Below are 27,156 nucleotides of genomic sequence, written 5' to 3' on the forward strand. Positions count from 1 at the left end.
TCTTGTATTTTACTACCAACAATTTTATTGTTAGTTTCACCAGAAGTAATCTGTAATTGGTCATCTATAATTTGCTAAATCAGAAATGCTCTTATAATGGCTTTGAAGTGCATTTACTGAGTAATAAATTTTCTTATACAGGAGACCAAAGTACTATTCATCTTCCCTCACTTCAGTTTGTAGCCTAGATGCAGGTCACTTTCCTTTCAGTAAAAACGTTTTGCAGCTTGACAGTACTTGTCTTTGTCCGTTTCTACAAAGTGTGTTAGACCTAGCAATTTACTGTGTATGTGTGGTCAATGTGCAAAAATTGACTGGTGTCTCAGGCATCTGTAAGGATGGCATAGTGAAATCCAACCCTATTGTCTATGCTTACCATCTGGGGATACAATTTGCATGAGCATCAAGTGTTTGACAACTAATCCACCTTCCTTCCTCCTCATAAGGCTACGAAAATGTGTCACCCTGTGTTCCTACACACAATGTATGGAACCGTATAACACCCCTTTCTCTGAGTGGGAACTCCTCAGTGCTCTTACAATTTATTGAAATGCAGCTATGGGTCCATATAGAATATAAAATTAAATGTCACACCATCTACACTACTGGCCATGAAAATTGATACACCAGGAAGAAATGCAGATGATAAACGGGTATTCATTGGACAAATATATTATACTAGAACTGACACGTGATTACATTTTCATGCAATTTGGGTGCATAGATCCTGAGAAATCATTACCCAGAACCACCACCTCTGGCCGTAATAACAGCCTTGATACGCCTGGGCATTGAGTCAAACAGAGCTTGGATGGAGTGTACAGGTACAGCTGCCCATGCAGCTTCAACACGATACCACAGTTCAAGAGTAGTGACTGGTGTAGTGTGACGAGCCACTTGCTCGGCCACCATTGACCAGACGTTTTCAGTTGGTGAGAGATCTGAAGAATATGCTAGCCAGGGCAGTAGTAGAACATTTTCTGTATCCAGAAAGGCCCGTACAGGACCTGCAACATGTGGTCGTGCATTATCCTGCTGAAATGTAGGGTTTCGCAGGGATCAAGTGAAGGATAGAGTCACGGGTCATAACACATCTGAAAGGATGTGTCCACTGTTGAAAGTGTCGTCAATGCAAACAACAGGTAAACGAGACGTGTAACCAATGACACCCCATACCATCACGTCGGGTGATACGCCAGTATGACGATTACGAATACACGCTTCCACTGTGCATTCACCGTGGTGTCACCAAGCACAGATGCGACCATCATGATGCTGTAAACAGAACCTGGATTCATCCAAAAAAATGACGTTTTGCCATTTGTGTACACAGGTTCGTCATTGAGTACTCCATTGCAGGCGCTCCTGTCTATGATGATGGAGCGTCAAGGGTAACCGCAGGCGTGGTCTCTGAGCTGATAGTCCATGCTGTTGCAAATGTCGGCAAACTGTTTGTGCAGATGGTTGTTGTCTTGCAAACGTCCCCACCTGTTAACTCGGGGATCGAGACATGGCTGCACGATCCATTACAGCCATGCGGATAAGATGCCTGTCATCTCGACTGCTAGTGATACGAGGCCGTTGGGATCCAGCACAGCGTTCCGTATTACCCTCTTGAACCCACCGATTCCATAGTCTAACAGTCATTGGATCTTGACCAGTGCGAGCAGCAGTATCGCGATACAATAAACCGCAATCGCGATAGGCTACAATTCGACCTTTATCAAAGTCAGATACATGATGGTACGCATTTCTCCTCCTCACACGAGGCATCACATCATTTCACCAGGACATGCTGTCAACTGCTGTTTGTGTATGAGAAATCAGTTGGAAACTTTCCTCATGTCAGCACGTTGTAGGTGTCGCCACTGGTGCCAATCTTGTGTGAATGCTCCTGAAAGCTAATCATTTGCATATTACAGCATCTTCTTCCTGTCGGTTAAATTTCGCGTCTGTAGCACGTCATCTTCGTGGTGTAGCAATTTTAATGGCCAGTAGTGTATCTATAAAATGCAGGCACATCAACCTTAACTGAATCTGGCTAGAGGGAATGAAGAGAAAGTATGATAACCACAGTTTTGAAATAGGGAAGACCCCACAGGGAGCAGATATAATCTGTGTTTCTAATGTCCTTTGCAAATGATTTGAGTGCTTGGCAAGGCAACATCTGTGCTGGGCCCTGGAAACAAGGATCACTTGTCTAACTCATTGTGGGTTTCAGGACAGCTGATCCAGATTGGCTTTTACCTGTCATCAGCATCTCATTGCTGTCTTCTTTGACCTGTGTAAAGTCTATGATACGATATGGAACCACCATATCATATCCACCTTATATGAGTGGGGTTTTTGTGGGTCATTCATGGTTTCCATCCAACATTTTTTCTCCCAGTGATCCTTCAAAATACAAATCAGTAATTACTACAGTGCTTCCCACATAAAAGAAAATGGAGTTGCACAATGCTCTCTGCTGAGTCTGATCCTCTTTCTAATAGCGTTCAATGGATTTGCAGGGGCAGTGGGATGTATAGTCTCACAATCCTCATGCAATAATGACTTCTGCATCTACTACAGTTCTTCCACCATGAGGTTCACAGAGGGACAACAGTAGGTTGCTATAAGGAAGGCAAAATATTGATCATGTTTTTTCCATTACCAAAACTTGCACCATGTGTGTCTGCTGATGTAAACCTGTTCAATCACACTCAGAACTTTACCTACATAATAAGCTACTTAATGTGCTTAAGACATATCGCTTCTTAGGACTCATTTTTTATGTCAAGTGGGTTATCCCTTTATACAACAGCTTAAGTGGACACACCAGTTTAAACTAAACGTCCTATTCTGTATCAGTAGCTCTTCCTTGGGTGTGGACCGTTCCATCATTTTTGCAACTCTACAAAGCTCTCATTTTATCATATATGGATTATGGAAGGCTGTCCTATGGATTAGCAGCACCATTAACCTTGAGTCTCATAGACCCGATCCACCATTGTGGGGTCAGGCTTGCAGCTGATGCCTACCAGACGAGCCCTGTGGACCACCACCTTATGGATCAGGAACCACTAATTACTCCTCAGCTATGACATACATAGTCTTAGCCATCCAGAAAATCCTAACCAATACCTTTTGTTTCCTGATATGGATGTAAGACTTCCAGAAAAGCAGCCTTGGTCAAAAAATTCCATTATTGTCCTGGTAACAGTCCATCAGTTTCAACTTTTGCTTACATCCTCTCAATCCAATCACTACATCACACTTGAAACACCCCCAATTCTGCATCCCTTACCTGCAAATTTGTCTAAATCTTTCCGTTAGTGGAAAGGATGTGATAGACCCTTCGGTTGTTCACCAGTTCTTCCTTTTGGTACTTGGTGAGTACCGTATATGCAAGTGCTTCAAGAATTGGAGGCTTGACAGGCTATACCTTGCGATGCCACTACCCGAATTTACTGTATTATTATTAGACCGTGCGGCATCGGGCTTCCGGAAAGTGGCTCTCGCATGTAATAGGTTTGAATGTGTTAAATGTTAAATGTGTTTTATTTATCTCATAACGTACAATATTTCAGAACATATGTCTGATGTACAGGAGACACGTCAAGGTTACAATTAGCTTATTTACAATTTTGTCATACTTACAGTAATACTTTGTGAAGAATTTACTTACTTAAAATTTGTCAAACTTATAGCATTTACAACTACTATAACTATCAGAAATTTTTATTCCATTTTAGGGATCCAGCTCAAAGTATCACTTCATCCTTCATGAAATCTTCCACAGAGTAGTAGCATCGTTTAATTAGGAAATCATGTAACTTGCTTTTTAAAATATTTACCTTCATACTCGTCATGCCACACCCTTTTATAGAGTTGTGAATTTTCATGGCTATATACTGAGGAGTCTGAGCACGCAGTTTTAAGCGATGAGAGGTGAGCATAAAGTTTTCTTTATGTCTCGTGTCATACGAGTGTTCAAAATGATTTTTTTTGAATAGATCAGCTCTCCTGCGTAGGAAAAGAATCACCTCAAGGATGTATAGAGAGGGAACAGTTAATATTTTTAGATCTCTAAATAATGGTCTACATGATGCCCTCGGCTGTGCAGAGCACATGTTGCGAACGATTCTTTTTTGCAATTTTAAGATCCGTGTAACGTTTCCAGAGTTTCCCCAAAAATTTATGCCATATCGAATAACTGATTCGAAGTAGCTATAATACGCTATTTTCCTGGTGGCCATATCAGTGGCACAGGCTAAAATTTCCATTGCAAAAGCAAGGCTGTTTAATTTATTTGCTAGATATTCTATATGAGAATTCCAGCTCAAAGTTTTGTCTAAGTTTATTCCCAGGAACCTGACTGAGTCAAGTTCTTTCATTTTTTGATTGTTGTGAGTGATAGAGATTTCTTCAGTTTTTGACTTTTTGGATTTAAAACTCATCATGTGGGTTTTTGAAATGTTTAGCCTTAAGCCATTTAGACTGAACCATGTTTCCAGGTTTCTTAACGTATTCATGACACAATGTGGTACATTTTCAGAATTTTCATTTTCAATTAGGGCAGAAGTATCATCTGCAAACAAAGTTAAATGAGTATTTATATTGAGAGGCAAGTCATTTACATAGAACAAGAATAAAATGGGTCCAATAATTGAGCCTTGAGGAACACCTTGTGTGACAGTTTTCCACTCTGAGAAGTAATCTGCTCCATTTGATGTGATTATTACCCTTTGCTTCCTCTCCGAGAGGTATGATTCAAACCATTTCAAAGCAATATCCCTTATTCCATACCTGTTGAGTTTGAAAAGCATGAGGGCATGGTTTACAGAGTCGAATGCTTTTGTAAGATCACAAAATATTCCTGCGACCTTAGCTTTCCTATCTAGTGATGAAGTAATTTTTTCAATAAACTCATTTATTGCATCTACTGTGTTTTTGCCTTGTTGGAAGCCAAATTGGTTTGGTGAAATGATATCATTCTGTGTGATGAAGCTTTGTATCTGTAAAGCAGCAATTTTTTCAAATATTTTTGATATGACAGGAAGTATAGAGATGAGGCGATAATTTCCCATATCATCTTTTGAACCTTTTTTATACAATGGTTTTACTCCCGCATATTTCAAGAGATCAGGGAAGTAACCGTCTTCAAAGGATTTGTTTATTATGAGAGAGAGAGGATGAGCTATTACGTTGTAAACTTTTTTAATTATTTTGGTGGGTATCCCATCCCAGCCAGCCGAGTTTTTGTCTTTCAAGGAAAGTATGATATTTTCAACAAGTTTTGCTGAGACTGTGTTGAATTTTTTAAGACATTCAGTGGTATTGTCTTTTAACCCAAAACTATTTACTTTCTGCTCATAATTTGCTATGTCTAAATCAGATTGTGCTACATTTATAAAGTATTCATTGAAGCACTCAGATATTTGAGCTGGATTTACAACCAATTTTTCCTTAAGTTTGATTTCTGAGATATCTTGTTTATGGTTTTGGACACCTAATTCAGACTTAACTACAGACCATGCTGCCCTTGTTTTATTTTTCTGCCCTAGAATGAATTTGTTATTTGCCATTTGTTTTGAAGCTTTCACAACTTTTTTGAAAATAGTTTTATAGTTTCTAACATATTTTACAAAATCAGGATCTTTGTTGTACTTCAGTTGATTGTGTAGCTTCCTTTTCCTCTCACTCGATATTTTTATTCCTGGTGTGATCCATTTTATCTTACTTGATGTTTTGTTGCAATATGATCTTGGCGGGAAAGTTTCATTAAATACTTCAATAAAACTGTTTAAGAATGTACTAAAATTTTCATTTGTTGAATCACCATCCCTGAAACACCACTTAACTTTACTTAGTTTTTCATAGAATATTTCAATATTTGTTTTATTGAAACTCCTTTTGATACAAGTCTTCTTTATATTATGTTTGTCAGTTTTTGGTGATCCAACTACTACATGGAATTTTTGTAATTAATAATGATAATGGCACGTAAGCAACTTATTTTTACGTCTATATTTGATTATTAGTAGTACTGATAATCTCTTTGAAGTGACTGAACGGGGAGCACTTAGTTCTGTATGTTTGATATTGCCTAGCAGGAGGACATTACTCATTTAAAACACTACCACAGTCTGAAATTATTTCACAATACATAAACAGACATGATAAACACTTGAATTTGTTTTAGGTTAATGTAAACTAAACAAATTGTAATTATTGAATTTAATGTTATTGAGCTTGCATGTGTACTGTGGTGGCAGCAATTTCCTTGAACACTTAATGAAAGAACAATGTAGATCTGCTTGTCAACATAGTTACTGAAAACACTAATTGAGATTTATGTTGCTCGGACGGAACTGAGTAATTTTTGACTATGGCAATGTACTGAGGAGCCACCACATCAAGCTGGATAGTAATTAAGGTGGCACAGTACCTGGCATCTTCCATCCATTGCATGAAGCAGTGTCTGCTGGCGATTTCGGCTTTAATTCAGACTATTTTCTCTTGTAATATAGCTATGCCGATACTCGCACACCATAACTTTTCACTGATGTTGCAGCACATACAAATCACTGGATATAGGGTAATAATGAGCCATTTCCTTTAAATAATTGGTTACACTCGGGGAATGCAATTTAAACCACAAAATTATTATTGCCTCCAAACTTTACACACTGTAGAGAACTTGGTTTGACTATTACACAAACTGATTCACAAAATATAAATGTGCTGCTACTGGCGTCGGCATAACAACCACTGTTCATAATAATACTCTTGTAAGATAACTTCTAGTTCGTTGCTACTGAAGTGAGCTCACCCCATCATCAGCTATTGAGATGACAATACGCCATTGGATGCAGCTACTGGTCCCTTCACACCTCGCCGTTGGCACAAGCAACTCACCTCAATTAACGCAGCCTTGCACCATGCAGTGCCTGTACCCTAGAGTGGGAAACCGTACTATTTTGCCGCTCACAGTCCATCTCCGTCAAAATACCGCATCTTACAAGCCTTAGTGTCCATTTAGCTTGTAGCCATACGATAAACGAAGTCCATATCTGTTTTCAGCTCACTTCTAAATGGTCTGTTAGCAACGTTACTGTAGCATACACCGGCAGTCACTTTTACGCCACTTAACACTTGTTCTGCCTCAGAGTTAAGCCAACTTACTTCTAGCGCCAATATTACACACCAACCTGTACACTGTTCTCATTCTCAGAGATTCCACCCACACCTAAACATTATTTTACATTACGCCAAGTTCTCTATTTACAATTAAACATAGCATAGCAATACAATATTCAATTACAGTCATTTTCATATATTAAAGTAATATTACATTTATATTTTCACTATATGTAACAATATTATTTAGTTTAATTCTTTTGTTATTTCGCTGTCAGAGTGCAGCACAAGCCAGACACTGTCTCCTGCATAGCATACTTTAATTTAACTGCCACCAGGCGGAAGCACTTCCGCTTTGCCTTCGATTCTGGCCCACAGATGGCATAAGCGTCCACTTTCTCTACCGTCCACTTTCTCTACCTTGACTATGCCTGGCCTTCACTAAATGGCATGTTGTCACATTACAACCTTCACATGCCTTAGAATCAGCAAGCAACCCTCCCTGCCTAATTGATGCAGTGCCTTTCTGGCTGAAGTGGTGGCAATTGTGTATGTTTCAGTACAACTGCACCCAATTACATGAGTCTTTCCTTACCTACAGTGACTACATGAGCAACATAAATGGTATAACCCTCTGTTGGCCCTGGCTTCCACTGATAACAAAAACACAAGCTCCCTTTTTAGACTTCCATGACAGTGGGAAGACAGTAGTATTCCTTTGGTCCCCCAGACATGTTGGGATCTTGGGGAATACACTTGTGGCCTGGCTCGTCAATGCTGCTACCAGGAAGGATGTTCTAGAACTAAAAGTACCAGGATCTGACATGGAGACAATATTATATCACTGACTCTTAGTAGTATGGAACAGTGAATGTGGTGTTTCAACCACAGCCAAATAAATTACAGACTGTCAAAGTGTCTGTGAGTGTGTGGGAGTCTTTTCTTTGTCCATCTTGTCATGAATCCACAATCCTCTGCCACCTCCATGTTGGTTACACCAGTCTGACCCATGGATACATCCTGTGACAAATTGGCCCATCCATTGCAGTTGAAGGTCGGGCCCTGACAGTCACTCATATACGGCTGGAGTGCCCCATGTTGGCTGCTACAGACTCAGCTTCACACTTGGTTAAGACACTCCCTGAAGTCCTAGCTGATAATGTCCAGGCAGAAAATCTGGTTTCAAATTTTATCCGTTGCAGTGGATAGCATACTTTTATCTGAAACATGCATTGTTATGGTCCTGCCAGCTGCCAGATGGTGGAGGGGGTCACCTATTATTGCATTTTTAGCCCCAGGGACTTGGGCTGCTTGCCCAGATGGAAGGCTATTTCAACACCTGTCATTCCAAGTTTGTTTAATATTGCCATGAACCGTAATTTCTTTTTTGAAATGTTTTAATGCTCCTCTTCTTAGGTAGCTGCCCTGTTGACTGTTAATGTGGTACAGTGGCCTCGGGACCCTAGTCGGGTGGGATGCATCTTGCATTGTGTGATAACCTGTTGAGAGCCTTGAATTGCTCCCAGCAGACGTCTATTCTACACTATTATCTTTTACCCCCTGACTTGTTTAATAATTGATTCTTAATGCCTCTTGTGTCTGTCCCACCCCTCTCCTGTTTGCTTGTGTTTTAAAACTCAGTGGCTTTCTCTCATCTCCCACATTTCTAACATACTCATTATGGAGGGACTGATGATCATAACAGTTTGGTCTCTTAAAACACTATATTCTATCCATCCATCCTGAAGAAATTCTAGTCATAAGTACACTGCCAGTGACACCGAAGTTAGTGCCCAGATACTCATCGATGACACTGAAAGTGAAATTGGAGGTAGCAAAGTGAAAGCAGAAATGCTGAACTCGGTTTTCCAGTGTCTCTTCACTAAGCAAAATACAGAAGTATTGCCCCAGATTATTTCCTACACTACTGCAAAGATGAGTGGTAGTTATTAGTATCAATTATGTTCAGATATAGGTAAAAATTGCTTAATTTAAACAAGGCTCCTGGCCCCAGTCTAATCCTTGTCAGATTCAGTACTGAATTTGCAGCTGTGTTATGTCCCATTTTAACCATAATATACTCTTAGTGTGTGAACAGAAAACTGTGCCCAGTGATCGGAAGAAAGCACAGGTCACATCCACCTACAAGAAGGATAGCAGAGTAGGTAGCAGAAGTGATCTGAAAAATGAGTCTCCAACATCTTTGACATCCATCACTTGTAGATTACTTAAACATATTTGGAGCTCAAATGTAATGAAATATCTCAAACAGAATGACCTCTTCTATATGAAGATACTGCTCATGTAATTTCCACTTTTCTCAGTGACATCCTGAAAGCTGTGAGTCAAGGCAATCAGATGGATTCAGAATTCCTCCAAGGCTTATTAATGTATGTCTTGGCAGGACAGACATCGCATGTTATCTTCGATAGAATGTCGTCAAGAGAACAACTTCAACACAGGGAAGTGTTTTGGACAATTTTTGTTCAGACACTATTGATAGTAACCTTAGAACCTTTACAGATAATGCAGCTACCCATAATGAAGTAAAATCTGAAAAAAGCTGCACAAATACCGTATTTACTCGAATCTAAGCCGCACTTTTTTTCCGGTTTTTGTAATCCAAAAAACTGCCTGCGGCTTAGAATCGAGTGCAAAGCAAGCGGAAGTTCTAAAAAATGTGGTAGGTGCCGCCACAACTAACTTCTGCCGTCGAATATATGTAGCGCTACACAGGCATGCTTTGTAGGCACAAAGATAAATACTGGTGCCGAAACCTCTGCGTCAGTAAATAAATTTAAAAAAAAAAGGTGGAAGACGAGGTTTTCTTCTCCGCCCCGAGTTTCGACCACTGCATTTTCATACATTATCCACCGAAGTAAGTACAAATTCCGTATTGTTAATCTTTGAATGTAGCAGAATCCGACTGGCAAGACTGTTTGGGATGTTTGTCAATATGGCCAACTCTACGTTCTCAATTTTTTCTGCCTGTGAGATGAGATTGTTGCTAATAGGAACCTGATGAAATGTGAATCACATGCAGTATTCTCTTCACCATAAGAATAATACGAATATAAACATTTTGCTATGTATTCTTTCATGTTTGCTGCTATCTCATTTAAATCATGTCTGCCTAATAAACTACGAAACTAGAGCGACACAACAGCAAACGCGGAAGAATATACGTATCGTGTCATGTTTATATTCGTATTATTCTTATGCATAATAGTGATACAGTCAGAAATGAAGCACGGCAACTGACTAGATTTTTAAATCTACGATGACTCTAATTTCTGTGCAGAATTTGATGTACTAAAGAAGCGGCCACAAAGATTTTCAAACGGAGAAAATTTTTCGCCTAACTCTCGTTCAGAACATGTTCTATCATATGCAGTCTATTACTTGGTTCTTGTTGATCGTTATCAAAGAAAGCAGCAGTGTAAGTAACAACAAATAGCAGTCTCTTGCCATTGTTTCGCTTCCTCTCTCTTTTTTTTAAATTGTAAGTGGCGGTAGTGCGCACAAAAGCAAGCCACAGGCGACAAGTCGTAAACACGCACTATCAGAATGCGACAAATAATGCATGACACAGTATAGTAATGCATTTTCAGCTTAGAGTGACGTGAACACCTATAACAAAGAAAACGGCACTTATCAGATCAAAGCAAAATAAGCAATCAATTCAAACCAGACGAAGCACGTGAAAAAGGAAGGGTACCCGTATAAATACAGACGGAGCGCCTGACGCATAGCAATGGCTACCTGGTAAAGCCTAACTGCTAACCTTATGACTCGTACCAAACTACTGTAGCTGTATCATCATCCAATCGACCTAAATTGTGTCTCATATTACAATGGACCAACTTTGTTTCGATTTGGAGGTGCAGCCTAAAACTTTTCTCTCCCCTTGAATTTTGAGTCTCAAATTTCAGGTACGGCTTAGAGCCGGGAAAATTTTTTTTTCCTTGATTTTGAGTCTCAGTTTTCAGGTGCGGCTTAGATTCGAGTGCAGCTTAGATTCGAGTAAATACGGTATCTGGTTAAATCTTTATATTATTTCATAGTAGTACAAAGTTTGGCAATTTGATTTAAATTGTCAGAAATTTGTTTTCTTTACAAAATGCAAAAACAATATCAATGAGTCGCATTTGAAATCAGTCAACTCATACAAATACCTGGGCTAACAAATCTTACATATGATGGAGTAAGCACATAGGCTAAGTCACAGGTAAGTCAAGTGTCAAACTTCAGTTCATTGTCAGGATACTGTGAAAATGCAGTTAATTTACAAAGCAGACAGATTACAAATCACCTTGTGTCCTATCTTACAATATCACGTAAGTGTGTGGAAACCATACTAAGTAAGTCTAACAGGGTATCTTAAACATATATGAAGAATGGTGGCACAAAGCATATGGATTTATTAGACCCATGGGAGAGTGTCACTGAAACACTGAAAAACCTGAACTGTCAAATGCTGGAAGATAATAGCAATTATTGTATGAAAGCCTGCTTGCAAAGTTTCAAGAATATGTATTACATGAACAATCGAGAGAGATTCTTCAGTTTCGTACATATTACTCCCTGAGGGATTGTGAAGACAAGGTTAGACTTATTAGAGCATACACAGAGGTATTTAAGCTATCATTATTGCCACATTGCATACATAACTGGAATGCGAAACAACCCAAACATGTGGCACGATTCTAAGTATGCTCTGCCAGGCACTTCACAGTGGCATGCAGAGTGGGGATGTAGATATAGATGGTTAAATGGCCAGACCCTGACAAGGAATGTGGCTAAGGTTTTTAATACCTAAGTGCCCCTCTGAAATGCTAAGGTGAGCTGTGTCCCTCCAGCACATCCTCCATTCCCACAAGCCTTCTAGCCTAACCCTGCGATAGTCTCCTTCCTGAGTGACACCATTACCACTCCCTTCTCATTTCTTGTCCCTCATCTCACTTCTTTGCTCTATACTTTTTATCTTCAGTTATTTTCCTCCCCATTGCTCTTCCGGTGTGACATCTGCCTATGTAGTTTTGGTATTGTTGCAAGGGGTAACTGTATTATACCACTGAGTCTTAGTCATCCATCTCCCCCCTGAAATAGTTTTACTCGGCACATTCCCTGGTTGTTTCATAAGGATTGCTATTAGTTTGTATCTATACATTCTTGCATATCAAATGCAGCTTTCAGAATACTTTCTGCTCAGCATGTCATTTTGCTGCAGTTTATTTTGTAGAAAATATCAAATTGACCTACAGAAAATTATAAATTTTGGTGACTTATTTGCAGACCAGCTACCAGAAGAAAAGACGAGGTTGGAATTTAATATCCTGTCATGGAATTTAATGTCCTTTCTTTTTGGTCAGTAGAGGGGGAGGGGATTGTGGTGTGTGTGTGTGGGGGGGGATGCTAGGTAATTTGATTTGAACAACAGTGGGAAACAGAATCAACCAGTTGTTGCTTAGAGATGACATTTTGTCCTTGATATGTAACCATTTTCTAATTTTTTCAGTTCATCCAATTTGTTGCTGAGTTTTATAATTACTGCTTTCTTGTTTTCTCTGTTTCAAAAGCAACATGCTATTAGATAATGGAATTTCATAAGCCATTGACCTCATGTGTATTTACATCTGTATCTTATTACTTTTTATGCTTAATTATGGTTTAGAGTTTCAGGATGAAGTAGTAGATAATTTTATCTCTGTCACATTAGTGTATTACTGAAATATAACCTGCCATGTGATTAATTTCAGGGCACTGTCTGCTGCAAACTTTTCGCCATAGGCCTCTAATAGAAGTAATCAAGCCATGTCCATTGTGCAGAGCAAATGTAAGTACATGTGATTTTTGGTAAGATATAGTTAAATACTAGAGTTTTCCAAAACCCATCAGCATGTAGCAGTAAGCAAAATGTAGTATTTGTGAAGGATCTCTCTCTCTCTCTCTCTCTCTCTCTCTCTCTCTCTCTCTCCTCTCTCTCTCTCTCTCTCTCTCTCTGTGTGTGTGTGTGTGTGTGTGTGTGTGTGTGTGTGTGTGTGTGTGTGTGTGTGTCCTTTTATGTGATGAAAAAGTGACGAATGTTACCAGTTAGAATGGCATTACAGAGCCGACACAGTGTCAAATTCAAAGAAAAAAAACCTTGATGTTTTTCCTATTTCAGTATTCTCTATTGCTTCATTGCATTCTCCCTATTTTCTCACATAAATCAAAAATATCTGATCAGAATGAAACATCACATTGCTGTTCAGATTATCTGTAGTTACAAAAGTAACTTTTTGTATGCCTTAAGCAAGAAATTACCACTGAATGTTACAACATAGCACTTGCAACCACCATGTATGTTACACTGCTGTTACTCCAGTCATTAGAGGAGGATTGTTAGACATTATGGCTTTAATCTATGTATTTCACATATTACAGTTCACTGTCTGTGTTTGCTCACCTTAAGTTTGACAGTTGGGTGGCCAAAGCTGCGGTTAATAAGTAGCACTGGTTCTGTAATAATATGAACTTTTTGCGTACTTCAGGGGCGATTATTTTTGCATGATTACATTTGTAGAACATTGATATTACAGAGTTTGTGGTTCTGGGCTTTGATTATGAGTTATATAGAAACCTGTATCAAACCACCAAGCTTGAAAGTGAGATATGTTCTGAGGAAGTGAATTGATTTATAGACAAAAAACTTCATCATTGTGTAACCTCTGGGCCACTTTTCACACCCTATTTGCCTTGGGCTTACTCAGGCATTTGAGGCTATATTTCAGAGTTTGTAATTACCTAGCTGCTTGTGATCTTATTTTATATCCAAACTCTGAAGCTGTGAGAACTCCCAGTGTCTGGATAGATTGTCAGCAAATATACAGTCTACCAGTACCAGATAGTTAGACCTGAGGGGGCTATCTTAAAAATATAATGACTGAATTTAAAGGTCTGTTTCTTCTCTACCTTTCTCACTATTAAAGAAGAAAGTAAAAGTTTTCAGTGAATGTGTTATTTTTATATCCATAAGAGACATTGAAGGCCTTTTCAAAATGTAAAATTAGTGATGTTTAACGGAATAGTGCATTTTTTATCGACAACCGCTGGACTGTGGGTGGTAATATGCATGTTTAGGCACACAACAGTGTTTTTGGTGCTCCCACTGGAGTATGGAACCATGTGCAAGCAGACTGTCTCAGTTGCTCATTCAAGTGACTCAAAGGAGGGATGTCATATTTAGTACTTTTGGTTCATTGCAACCTACTGCAATTTACCTCCAGCCACCTATAGCTCAGAGATGTTGGGAAGTCAAAAAAAGTATATACCGGGTGATCAAAAAGTCAGTGTAAATTTGAAAACTGAATAAATCATGGAATAATGTAGGTAGAGAGGTACAAGTTGACACACATGCTTGGAATGACATGGGGTTTTATTAGAACCCAAAAAATACAATCGTTCAAAAAATGTCCGAGAGATGGTGCTTCATCTGATCAGACTAGCAATAATTAGCATAACAAAGTTAGGCAAAGCGAAGATGATGTTCTTTACAGTAAATGCTCAATATGTCCACCATCATTTCTCAACAATAACTGTAGTCGAGGAATAATGTTGTGAACAGCGCTGTAAAGCATGTCCGGAGTTATGGTGAGGCATTGGCGTCGGATGTTGTCTTTCAGCATCCCTAGAGATGTAGGTCGATCGTGATACACTTGCGACTTCAGGTAACCCCAAAGCCAATAATCGCACATACTGAGGTCTGGGGACCTGGGAGGCCAAGCATGATGAAAGTGGCGGCTCAGCACACGATCATCACCAAACGACGCATGCAAGAGATCTTTCACGTGTCTAGCAATACCTTTGCGCCCCCCCCCCCCCCCCTCCCGTAATAGAACACCATGTCATTCCAAGCATGTGTGTCAATTTTTACCTCTCTACTACCTTATTTCGTGGTTTATTAAGTTTTCAAATTTATACTGACTTTTTGATCACCCAGTATATATATGATCATAGAAAACTACTGAACAACCAAGTCCCCCCCCCCCCTTGCCCCCCCCAGCGTAAAACAATGAGCACAAAGTATGTTAAAATCATTATAATTATCTGAAATTCTATTAATGATAGAATTAAAAGTATGTTTGAAGTTCATTCGTTCATTAGTATATAGATTTATTTCTGTTAGTGTATCCCCATATCTCTTACTTCACATGTTAAAAAAAAAAGGGGGGGAGTGTTTCAGTACACTGTGCTGTCTTATTGACCAATGCTGACAACAGATGTTGATATCTAGCTTGCTTCCCTCACTACTCTTCATTTCAATAAAAAGGATAGGGAAAGTATAAAGAGTTGTAAATAGACATTAAAGCTTCTAGCATGGGTAAAACACACAATGTGCCAATAGAGGCGGCACTTTCAGCCAACAAGCACACCTGTGCGTAATGACTAAAATTCATGCACAAGTGATAATTCGTATGATGAGTACATGTGAAGGTAGTGTAATGGCATGGTAAGTTTTCTGTACCATTTCACATGTTGCTACAGCCTTTATTGTGCACAGAATAGTTGTTGCAGTATCTGCCTACAGATAGGTGAATGTAGCCTTAGTCTACTTGCCATCATAGGAACTTGTCATTAGTAACACTCTTTACGACATATGAGAGAACTGCCTAACATTTCCTTCTCTCGGCTAATCATAATAGGCATAATGTTCCATTGGGCATTTTGTCTGAATATGAATTAATTCAGGATCTGATGCCTTTTTAATAAAAATAGTGAAACATTTCAGGATTGCTGTGAGGTTGTTATCCAACACTGACATACTGTTCTGCTATAGCAATAATTTTTTCTATGTGAAATCTGTATAAATCTATGAGTAGCTCTGCATACATATGAATAAACCTGATGCACATGAGGAGCTATAGAACTGTATCCTCAATGGAATCAGTGGGAAAATGTGTGGCTAATTAGCTAAGTTTCATCACAGTCTTGGCAGGTGAATATTGTCACTCAAAAGGGAGCCTCATCAAGTACCCTCAGGCTAACAGCAAAGAATCTGTAACAGTTTGGGTAAGAGTGGTTGCCAGATACACAACTGAACTGGGCAAAAAAGATTCTTGTAAGAGTTCAAAGTCTTGACCAGTTGAGCCGTTATATTCAAAACTGTATGGAAAGCCATTGTGTGTGTTATAATCCACATGGAAGGTCATTGATGGCTTTTATTCAGAGGAATGTCTCAAGAATGTGAAACTATTGTCTGGACTGAGTCTGGCATGGAAAGGACAGATCCTGGAACCCACTGATTTAGACAAGCTTCAACATACTAGTCAGGGGTCACTTGAAAGAAGCTCCTGTGAAAGTATTTAGGCCACTATGCTTCCATTGTAGAAAGCTTATGTCAGTGGTCATTACTAGGGAGCCATTCCATGCCAGGTGGACTCATAAGAATATTCGAGAATAAGTAAATTTTATTAATACATATTGGGCCAGTAGCCTAATAGTTTCTGAGGAATCATTTACTGCATTACCAATATACTAGACCCAGGCACCAGTATCTAGTGCATTCATAATCTTGTGGACAAACACAGCAAGTGGGGTTTCATAAGATTGTTGTTTTCAGAATGTGTGTTGATTCCTAAAAAGATGATGTTTGTGTTCTGGGTAGGTTTTAATACCGAGCTACAAAAGCCTGCTATAGATTGACACCAGCTTGTTTGTCAGCTGACTATTTTGGCTATGTTTTTGTCGTAGTGAAGTTCTCTTTGGTTTTGGAGCAACTTTCTAGCACACCTTTTGGAACTTTGGCGAACCTTTCCCATCCCTCACAATTTTGGTTGACACGTACATGTCTAAGATGTATTGTACAATATTCTTTAACTTCGTCTATTTATACTCAAGATTCTCTCTCTCTGAGTTGGAGATTGGTGTTGTATGCTCAGGTAATCTAAAATATGTTTCCTGTTTCACTTCCTAAGGAGAAATATCTTCCTATATTCTCCTACATTTCTTAACATTCTTATTGATACCTATCATCAATGATGCAATAACATCCTTATGAGCCGGCCGTGGTGGCCGAGCGGTTCTAGGCGCTACATTCTGGAACCGCGTGACCGCTACGGTCACAGGTTCGAATCCTGCCTCGGGCATGGATGTGTGTGATGCGCTTAGATTAGTTAGGTTTTATTAGTTCTAAGTTCTAGGGGACTGATGACCTCAGAAGTTAAGTCCCATAGTGCTCAGAGCCATGTGAACCATCCTTATGATTACAGATTCCCTGCTCTATGTTAAATGAACTGAATAGTATAGACCTGTTTGTAATTAAATTATTCCAGGCATTACCCTTGCGAGTCAGTTCTTGACTAGCTACTCAAGTTCGTTTAAGGTGTTTAGAACAAAATCACCCAATCTCTGTTCCTGCCACTTCTAGTCATTTGCAGCTTCCAGTCAATAACCAGTAAGTTTCAATATTACCCCTAAAATATAACATGATCAGGTAACTTACACACAATCTTCTCCAAGTTTTCTCTTAAATGCTCTGCCGCTGTGGCCCTAGAGGCAGGAATTCTATAAAAGCACCCAGTTACCACTCACAGTGCACCTTTAATGCTCATTTTCACCAAACTTACTTTACATAATTTTATTTCTGTTTTATAAACATGCATCCACTACTGATGTCTGGTGTTTCTTTGCTGTAAACTCTCCTAGCAGAACTCAAAATTTCGTTGGTATTCAGTTCTAATTTCAGGCAATTTTATTTTCCTATGGTGGTGTGCATGTAAGAATCCGGCAGTGTGATGCATACTGTGCAAAGAGAGATGAAAAATACTTTCCATTGTCACCAGTGTGGTACCTGTCCTCATCCTCTAGCCATTGCCTACCTTGATAACTGGCAACCCCAGGGTGAGTAATATACTGGGCTGCTGTTTCTATTTCTGACTCTCACTGGTATAATTTATATGGAAAATCATAGCCGTCACTTTTTAGTATAATACTTTTGTTTGCTTTATGCCATGCATAATGGACACTATAGTGGCTAAGTAACATCACCATACCTAAACTAACACAAAAGTCAATGCTGAATATTCTATGTGCATGCCAAAGTGTGTGGTGCAGGCAGACACGGTAGAATGATGCTAATGGTTGGAACGTCATGTGGTACAGTGCAACTTGCCACTGGGCATCACCCCACCAACTACATTCTTATGTGCGCACCACTATAGTATGTTAGTGTTATTACCAATATAAATGAGTTTCGTCCTGGATGCTGTCTGTTTATGGTGCTGCATTTAACTGGTGCTACATGAACATTTTCTTTCTCTAATTGGGAATTACTAATGCTAACATCTATAATTAATAGGGCTGATATTTGCCCCTCTCTGTAGTCAGTATGTGTAGAGCATTCAGAGCCTCCTCCCTCCCTCCCTTCCAAAGATTTAAGCCCTCCATGCAGCTCTGAACCTGAAGACTACAATCATTTCTGAGAATCCACTCTTTTCACCCCTCCCCAAGGGCCTCCCAACTCTTTTGTGAGTGTGAGTAAGTGTGTGGTGAGTATGGGGTCCCATGTCATTGTAGTACTTCTTCCTTACCTGTGACTTGATCTGTAGGACAGGTTCATTGTTGATAACCTTGCCTGTTTGTATGAAATCTATTATAGATTTTCCCATTTTGTTTATTTTACACTGCTTACTTCAGTTAACTCCTGTTTGAACCTAACACCTGGGTTTGACCTACACCTTTTCAAATTTTTTTGTACAGAGGTGTGTGTTATGCAGGGAAGATCACCCAGTACACAGTGGGGTTACCAATCCATATGGTTCGTCATAAGATGCCCATATGTTGGTGGCCCTCTGGCTGCACAGGAATGCACTGTTGATGCATGAGCTGTTACCTTGACATGCAGGTAGCACAGGTGTGGGACCATGCCAGTATTTGCTCTTTAACAGTCGTGGGAAATCACGCAGCAATTACACTCAAGCTGGTTAGTGCATCTGATTAGTGCTCAGTGTGCCTCATCATTGATACGTTGGTATATAAATTGGGTTCCTATCCGGCTCACCTCCCTGTCTTGCAGCTAGTACGATATACATGAAGCTCTATTGGCAGGTTTTAGTTTAGCCATCAGGGTGCTGAATACCTTGCTTCACCCCCTGCAGGTACGGGGGTTAGAATAGGCCTAAGGTATTCCTGCCTGTCGTATGAGACGAGTAAAAGGAGTTTCACACGTTTCGGCCTTTATGTGATGGTTCCCTGTAGGGTTTGACCTCCATTCTTCAAAATTTTCCCGAAGAGCGAGCCAATTGGGGAAGGGTGCCTTAAAAGGTGCATCATGTCCATCGTGCATTGAGATCTTTAGCCCACTTTCTCATCGCCGCATTGCAGTCCTGCCCATTCTCCATCTCTTGGGCGAGGACACCTTCCTGTGTGAGTTTTCCACAATGCACTCTGCAGTGTTGATTTCTGCGTTGACACTGATATCCAGCAAAGTAGCCAGTCCGTTGTGGTGGGGCCGCCATGTACCATGTTGGTTGTAGCCCCCTGACCACACAGGGATCGCTCTGCTGATGCCTGGCCACACTATGGGAGGAATGTCATGCAAAGGATGGCAGTGGATCTTATTCACCCTGGTACCTTGTATGTTCGAGAGCTGATGGGGAGTCTTTCGTAACTGTGAAGCCTCAGTTTTTTGTTGAGCATTTAGAGGACAAGTTCGGGGAGGTGGAGGGCTTATACAAAATGAGATCTGAGTCACTCTTGATCAAAACAGCATCCTCTGCCCAGTCATGGGAGTTATTCGCTTGTGACAAGCAGAGGGATATTTCTGTAACCATCACACCCAATAAGAGCTTAAATATGGTCCAGGGTATCATATTTCACAGAGACCTTCTTTTGCAGTCTGATGATGAGCTGCGCACTAATTTAGAGTGGCGAGGTGTTAATTTCATCCAGTGCGTCCATTGGGGCTCAAGGGATAATCAGATTTCCACCGGTGCTTTCATCTTGGCCTTTGAGAGTGATACATTGCCCAAGAAGGTCAAGGTGATGGTCTGCCGGTGTGATGTAAAGAACTATATCCCTCCCCCGATGCAGTGCTTCAAGTGCTGGTAGTTCGGCCATATGTCTTCCCACTGTACTTCAAGCGTCACATGTCGAGATTGCGGACGCCCATCACCTCCCGATACTCCATGTGCCTCGCCTCCCATCTGAGTCAACTGCGGAGAGCACCATTCGACGTGCTCGCCTGACTGCAGGATTCTCCAGAAGGAAAGGAAAATCATTGAGTACAAGACCCTGGACCGACTGACCTACACTGAGGCTCAGAGAAAATTTGAACACCTGCATCATGTGCGTATGACATCATCTTATGCCGCCCCTACAACAGTTCTGTCACCATCAGCTCTGCCAATCCCTGTCACCTCTCAGAGCCTGAAGACTACACCTGCCCCCTTCATGGTGGGGGGCATTTCCCTTCCTGTTGCTCCTGCACCAACAACTTTGGGAACAACAACCCCCAACCATTGGGGACGTCTGTCCCCACTTCTAAGCCGGAGAAGCTTAAGTCTTCTTCGGCTTCCCTCGCTAGGAAGGGTTCTCTTGGGTCACTCCCTTCCCAGGTTTCTTCTAGTGGGAAAGACGACACCCGCCAGTAGCTGAAGAGCCCAAAAGCAGCTGGTCATAGGGCTTCATGCTCATCCTCAGTCCTGGAGACTGAGCCAGTGAAGTCCTCCCAGCCAGGGAAACCCAAGGAGCAGCAAGAGAAATCCCAAAAGAAAACCCCTATGACCAAGGAAATTGCGGTGGCACCCACACCACCACTACCTACAAGCTCTGCGGCTGAGGATGGGGGTGGAGATTTTGGCATCCGCTGAGGACCTAGATGTTGCCACACCCTCAGACACAATGAATATAGATTGCTCAGGCAATAAATTGGTGGCAGCAGTTGACTCTGAGGTGTAAATTGCCTCATTGAATGTTCCATTCCTTCCCAGTCTCACAATATCATCCTTCAGTGGAATTGTGGCGTTTTTTTCCACCACGTGGCTGAGCTACAGCAACTGTTAAGCTTTACACCTGCTATCTGCATTGTCCTCCAGGAAACCTGGTTCCCGTCAATGCGGACCCCTGCCCTCCGTGGCTATAAGGGATATTACAGGAACCGTAGCGACTATAATCGAGTGTCAGGCGGAGTTTGCGTTTATATCCTAAACTCGGTCTGTAGTGAACATGTGCTCCTTCAAACCCCTCTTGAAGCTGTGGCTGTCAGAATAAGGACGACGCAGGAAATAACTGTCTGCAATATATATCTTCCTCCAGATGGTGCAGTACCCCTGAACGTATCAGCTACACTGATTGATCAACTCCCTAAACCTTTCCTACTTCTGGGAGATTTTAATGCCCATAATCCCTTGTGTGATGGTACTGTGCTTACTGGTTGAGGCAGAGATGTCGAAACTGTACTGTCTCAGTTCGACCTCTGCCTCTTAAATATTGGGGCCACCAAACATTTCAGTGTGGCTCATGGTAGTTACTAGGCCATTGATTTATCAATTTGCAGCCCAGGACTTCTCCCATCTATCCAGTGGAGAGAACATGATGACCTGTGTGGTAGTGACCACTTCCTCATCTTCCTGTCACTGCCCCAACATCAGGCACATGGGCGCCTGCCCAGATTGGATTTGAACAAGGCGGACTGGGGAACTTTCACCTCTGCTGTCACCTCTGAATCTCCCCCTCATGGTAACATCGATGTGATGGTTGAGCAGATGACTAGCACAATTGTTTCTGCGGCAGAAAATGTGATCCCTCGCTCTTTAGGGTGCCCGGGGTGTAAGACAGTCCTTTGGTGGTCACCGGAAGTCACTGAAGCAATTAAGGACTATCGATGAGCTCTCTAGCGGTATAAGAGGCACCCTTCCCTGGAACACCTCATAGCCTTTAAACGGCTCTGTGCCTGTGTTCGCTGCCTTAGCAAACAACGGAAGGAGTAGTGTTGGGAGAGATACGTCTCCACCATTGGGTGCCACATGTCACCTTCCCAAGTCTGGACAAAGATCAAACGTCTTTTCGGGTACCAGGCCACAACAGCTGCCCCCAGTGTTACCATAAATGGCGAGTTATGTACCGATGCAAACACGATTGCCGAGCACTTTGCTTGAGCCTCTGCATCGGAGAATTACCCCCCCCCCCCCCCCCCCCCAGCCTTTCGCACACTCCTATGGCAGCTGGAAGGGAACGTCCTCTCATTCACAACACACTGCAGTGAATCCTACAAAGCACCATTTACAGAGTGGGAGCTCCTCACTGCCCTTGCACATTGCTCCGACACAGCTCCTGGGCCTGATGGCATCCACAGCTAGATGATTAAACATGTTTCATCTGACTACAAGCGACAGCTTCTCGTCATCTTCAACTGGCTCTGGTGCGATGGCGTCTTTCCATCGGAATGGCAAGAGAGCGCCATCATTCCGGTGCTCAAACCAAGTAAAATCCCGCTTGATGTGGATAGCTATCGGCCCATCTGCCTCACCAACGTTCTTTATAAGCTGCTGGAACGTATGGTACGTCGGCGGTTGGGTTGGGTCCTGGCATCATGTGGCTTGCTGTCTCCATGTCAGGGCGTCTTCCGCCAGGGTTGTTCTACCCCTGATAATCTTATGTCCTTCGAGTCTGCCATCTGAACTGCCTTTTACAGATGGCAACATCTGATTGCCATCTTTTTTGACTTACGTAAATCACATGACACGACTTGGTGACATCATATCCTTGCCACATTGTATGAGTGGGGCCTCCTGATTTTTATCCAAAACTTCCTGTCGCTCCATTCTTTCCGTGTCCAATTTGGTGACTCCCATAGTTCCATCCATATCCAGGAGAATGGAGTTCTGCAGGGCTCTGTATTGAGTGTGTCACTATTTTTAGTGGCCATTAATGGTCTATCAGAAGCTGTCGAGCCCTCCGTCTCACCATCTCTCTATGCATATGCCTTCTGCATTTCGTACTGCTGCTCCAGTAATTTTGTTGCTGAGCGGTGCCTCCAGGGAGCTATCCACAATGCGCAGTCATGGTTTCTAGCCCACGGCTTCCAGTTTTCAGCCACAAAGTTGAGTGTCGTGCATTTCTGTCGGTGGCGTACCGTCCATCCGGAACCCGCACTTTGCCTTAATGATGACGCACTCACTGTAGTGGAGACATATAAATTCCTAGGACTGGTTTTTGACACTCGATTGACTTGGCTCCCTCATCTTCGTCAGCTTGAGCAGAAGTCCTGGCAGCACCTCGGTGCCCTTCGTTGCCTGAGCAACACTAGTTGGGGTGCAGATCGCTGTACGCTGCTGCAGCTCTACAGAGCCCTTTCCCAACCCCGAGTTGACTATGGGAGTGTGGTTTATGGTTTGGCAGCACCTTCAGCATTGCATTTACTTGACCCTGTGCACCACTGTGGGGTTCAATTAGTGACAGGAGCTTTTAGGACAAGCCCGGTGATCAGTGTACTGGTGGAGGCTGGTGTCCCTCCACTGCAGATCAGACGTGCGCAACTGCTCACCAGCTATGCAGCACACATTCATAGTTCCCCTGAGCATCCAAATTACCTTCTCCTTTTCCCGCCCATGGCTGTCCATCTCCTGCATCGGTGGTCCAGATCGGGGCTAACAATTAAGATTCACGTGCAGTCCCTTCTCTCTGAACTGGAGTCCTTCCCTTTACCACCTCTACTTGTGGTCTGTTCACGTACACCTCCATGGTGTACACCTCGGCTGCAGTTTCGCCTGGACCTGAGGCCCTAAGGACTCTGTTAACCCCACTGCGCTCCGCTGTCACTTCCTCTTGATTCTCTACATGTTCCGGGGCTCTGAAGCGGTTTAACCGACGGCTCAATGGCTGATGGTCATGTAGGCTTTGCATATGTTCATGGAGGACATATTGAGCAGCACTCCTTGCCAGTTGGCTGCAGTGTTTTCACTGCCGAGCTATTGGCCATATCTCGTGCTCTTGAGTACATCCGCTTCTGCCCTCGCGAGTCATTTCTCCTGTGTACTGACTCATTGATCAGCCTACAAGCTATCGACCAGTGCTACCCTTGCCACCCTCTGGTAGCATCCATTCAGGAGTTCATCGAAGACCTGCAACAGTCCCGCTGTTCCGTCGTGTTTGTGTGGACCCCAGAACATGTTGGATTCCCCGGCAACAAACTTGCCGACAGGCTGGACAAACAAGTAACTTGGAAACCACTTCTGGAGATAGGCATCTCCAAAGCTGACCTGCGTTCTGTCTTACACCGCAGAGTTTTCTGGTTTTAGGAGACGGAGTGGCATAACAGCACGCACAACAAACTGCGTGTCATTAAGGAGAGTATGAATGTGTGGAAGTCTTCCATGCAGGCCTCTCACAGGGAATCAGTTGTACTCTGCCGGCTCCACATTGGCCATATGTGGCTAACACATGGTTATCTACTCCGTTGCGAGGACCAACCTCAGTGTCGCTGTGGCTCCCAAAAGACAGTCGTCTACCTCTTGCTGGACTGCCCACTTTTAGCCGCTCTGTGGCAGGCTTTTAACTTCGGTGTTGGGTGACAATGCCTCCACAGCAGCTTTTGTTTTACATTTTATCTGTGAGGGTGGGTTTTATACTTCTATGTAGGTTTTAGTGTATGTCCTTTGTCCCTCTGTGTCCTCCACTCTAGTGCTTTTTTTGAGGTGGAGGTTTTAATGTGTTGCAGAGTGGCTGGCTTTCCCTTTTTATTCTCGTGATTGGCCAGCCACTGTAATCTGCTTTCATGTTTTACTCTCTTCTGTTTCTAGCGTTTCTGTTGTTTTCTTGTCCTCTTTTGTTCCTTTTAGTGTTCGTTGCCTTCCCTTTGTTCTTGTGGCTTTTCCTTTCTTCCTGTTCTGTGTTATATGTTTCGTCTGTTTTATTCTCACACTTGTGGCATTGCTTTATTAGGAACAAGGGACCAATGACTTTGCAGTTTGGTCCCTTCTCCCGTCTTTAAACCAACCAACCAATACCTTGCTTCAGTAAAAGAACTTGGATTTCAACAGTGTCTTCAATTTTTTCAGGACTTAATATCATATTGCTTGGTCATTCATGCAGTCAGGAACATCATCCCGTCCTAGAATATTAGACAGAATTAACCACAAAGGTGACTTGGAAAAGGAGCTTATCAAACCTCCCCTATTTCCAACCTCTGGGTAGGAACAAGTTGGTGTCACTAGCTATCCAACATCACCAGCTATGGTGAAACTAGTATGCAATGGTCTTCTGTTTTTCGGTTACTTGTACAGCATACTATTGCTTGCTTGTCAGTAGAACAGTGCAGTTGACAAGACCATTAGAGACCTAAGAAAAGCTCAGTCTTGCAGCGCCAAGTATGGAAAAAATTACCATTCTAGATTAGATTTGATGAAGGTTGTTTTTGTTACTTACGAGACAGAATTTAATATCGGACGTCATATAGGAAAACTTCAGACAAGGCTGCAGTCTTAGTTTAGTATTGAAGACATTAAGACAAATGGGAATAGTTTATGAGTAAACATCACCATCCTCTTCAGTTCTACACATTTTCCTCACTTTTTTGGGAGAAAGTGTTTATGTGAGCACAAGAGTGAGCAGCTTGTCTAACAAATATCCAGCTATTTGAAGGAAGAGAAATCGGCATAATTTTGATCAGAAGAGACCAATACCTGAAGACTCTTCTTTGTTTGATAAGAATGTCTACCAGTGTGAAGCGCTTCACATCCCTATTTCTTACCTGTTATGATTTCGTGCCATGTATGTGTGTACTATGGCTATTTTTTAACAACAAAAGAAGTGTTGAGTGACAAATAGCAATATTTAGAAATGCAGTTAGAGGTAGAGTAAGCTATTGGACACAGTTTGCCATCAAATTTACAAAACACTCACACACTCTTACATACACAACTCATATACACATGGTTGTCGTCATTTCCAGAACATGGTTTGTTTGCTCCAGTCCTGGGTAGTACTGAGTCATGAGGGGAGCTTGCCCCTTCCTGCACACCATGACCAACCATATCCTCACCCACAATTACTTCTCCTTTGAAGTCATCACTTGCAGACAAGCCCATGGTACAGCTGTGGGTACCCACTTCGCACCAATCTATGCTAACCTATTCATGGACCATCTAGAAGAATTCTTCTTACCCACTCAGAATGCCAAACCGCTCATCAGGTTCAAAACTACTGATAACATCTTCATGATCTGGATTGAGGGTGAGAACACCCTATCCACATTCCTCCAGAACCTCAGCCTTTTCTCCCTCATTCGCTTCACCTGGTCGCCCTCAGCCCAAGAAGTCACTTTCAGCAATGACAATCCAAACCTCACGGATGGCTCCATCAGTACTTCCAGCCACAGCAAACCTACCAGCCACCAGCAACACCTCAATTTCGACAGCTGCCACCCATTCCACACCAAGAAGTCCTTTCCATATAACTGTCACATCTGCAGTGACGAGCAGTCCTTCTTCAAATCCACCGATGGTGTTGTTGAGGCTTTCACAGACCATAATTAATCTCCACACCTTGTCCAGAAACGCATCTCCTTTTCTGTGTCTCCCATGTCACCTACCCTCCCCTATGGACCGGTTAGAAAGGAGTGCACCCCTCCCCCCCATCCCGTCCCCTCGCTTCTTCCCCTGTGACGCAGTATCATCCAGGACAAAGCAGCTGAATCTCATTCTCTCCCAGCATTTCAACCGCCTATTGTCTTGTCCTGAAATGAGAAGTATCCTTCCTACTCTGTCCACAGTGGTATTACAGCACCCACCCAACATATGTAATATTTTCATCTGTCCCTACTCCACCCCTGCTGCCAATCCTTTGCCCTGTGGTTCAAATACCGAAAGATGTAGATGTAAGACCTGTTCCATATATTCTCACACTACCGTCTACTCCAGTCCTGTTAGAGAAATTTACTACCCCAATTAAATGCAGGGCCATCTGTGAAAGCAGCCATGTGGTCTACCAATTTATCTGAAACCACTGTGCGGCATTCTACATGGGCACTACCACTAGCAAACAGACTGTCTGCAT

At 42.0% G+C, this 27,156-nt stretch overlaps 1 protein-coding gene across 1 annotated transcript in view; it reads left to right on the forward strand.

The window, feature by feature from the left end:
- LOC126297639 (E3 ubiquitin-protein ligase RNF170) overlaps positions 1 to 27,156 on the forward strand; it is a 119,488-nt gene that overhangs the window by 55,887 nt on the left and 36,445 nt on the right. The window contains exon 4 of the mRNA XM_049988664.1: positions 12,882 to 12,958. Within this exon, the coding sequence (XP_049844621.1) occupies positions 12,882 to 12,958 (77 nt within the window). The remainder of the gene's footprint in view (positions 1 to 12,881; positions 12,959 to 27,156) is intronic.

Source organism: Schistocerca gregaria, chromosome X, assembly GCF_023897955.1.
Source record: "Schistocerca gregaria isolate iqSchGreg1 chromosome X, iqSchGreg1.2, whole genome shotgun sequence".
Classification (NCBI taxonomy): domain Eukaryota; kingdom Metazoa; phylum Arthropoda; class Insecta; order Orthoptera; family Acrididae; genus Schistocerca; species Schistocerca gregaria.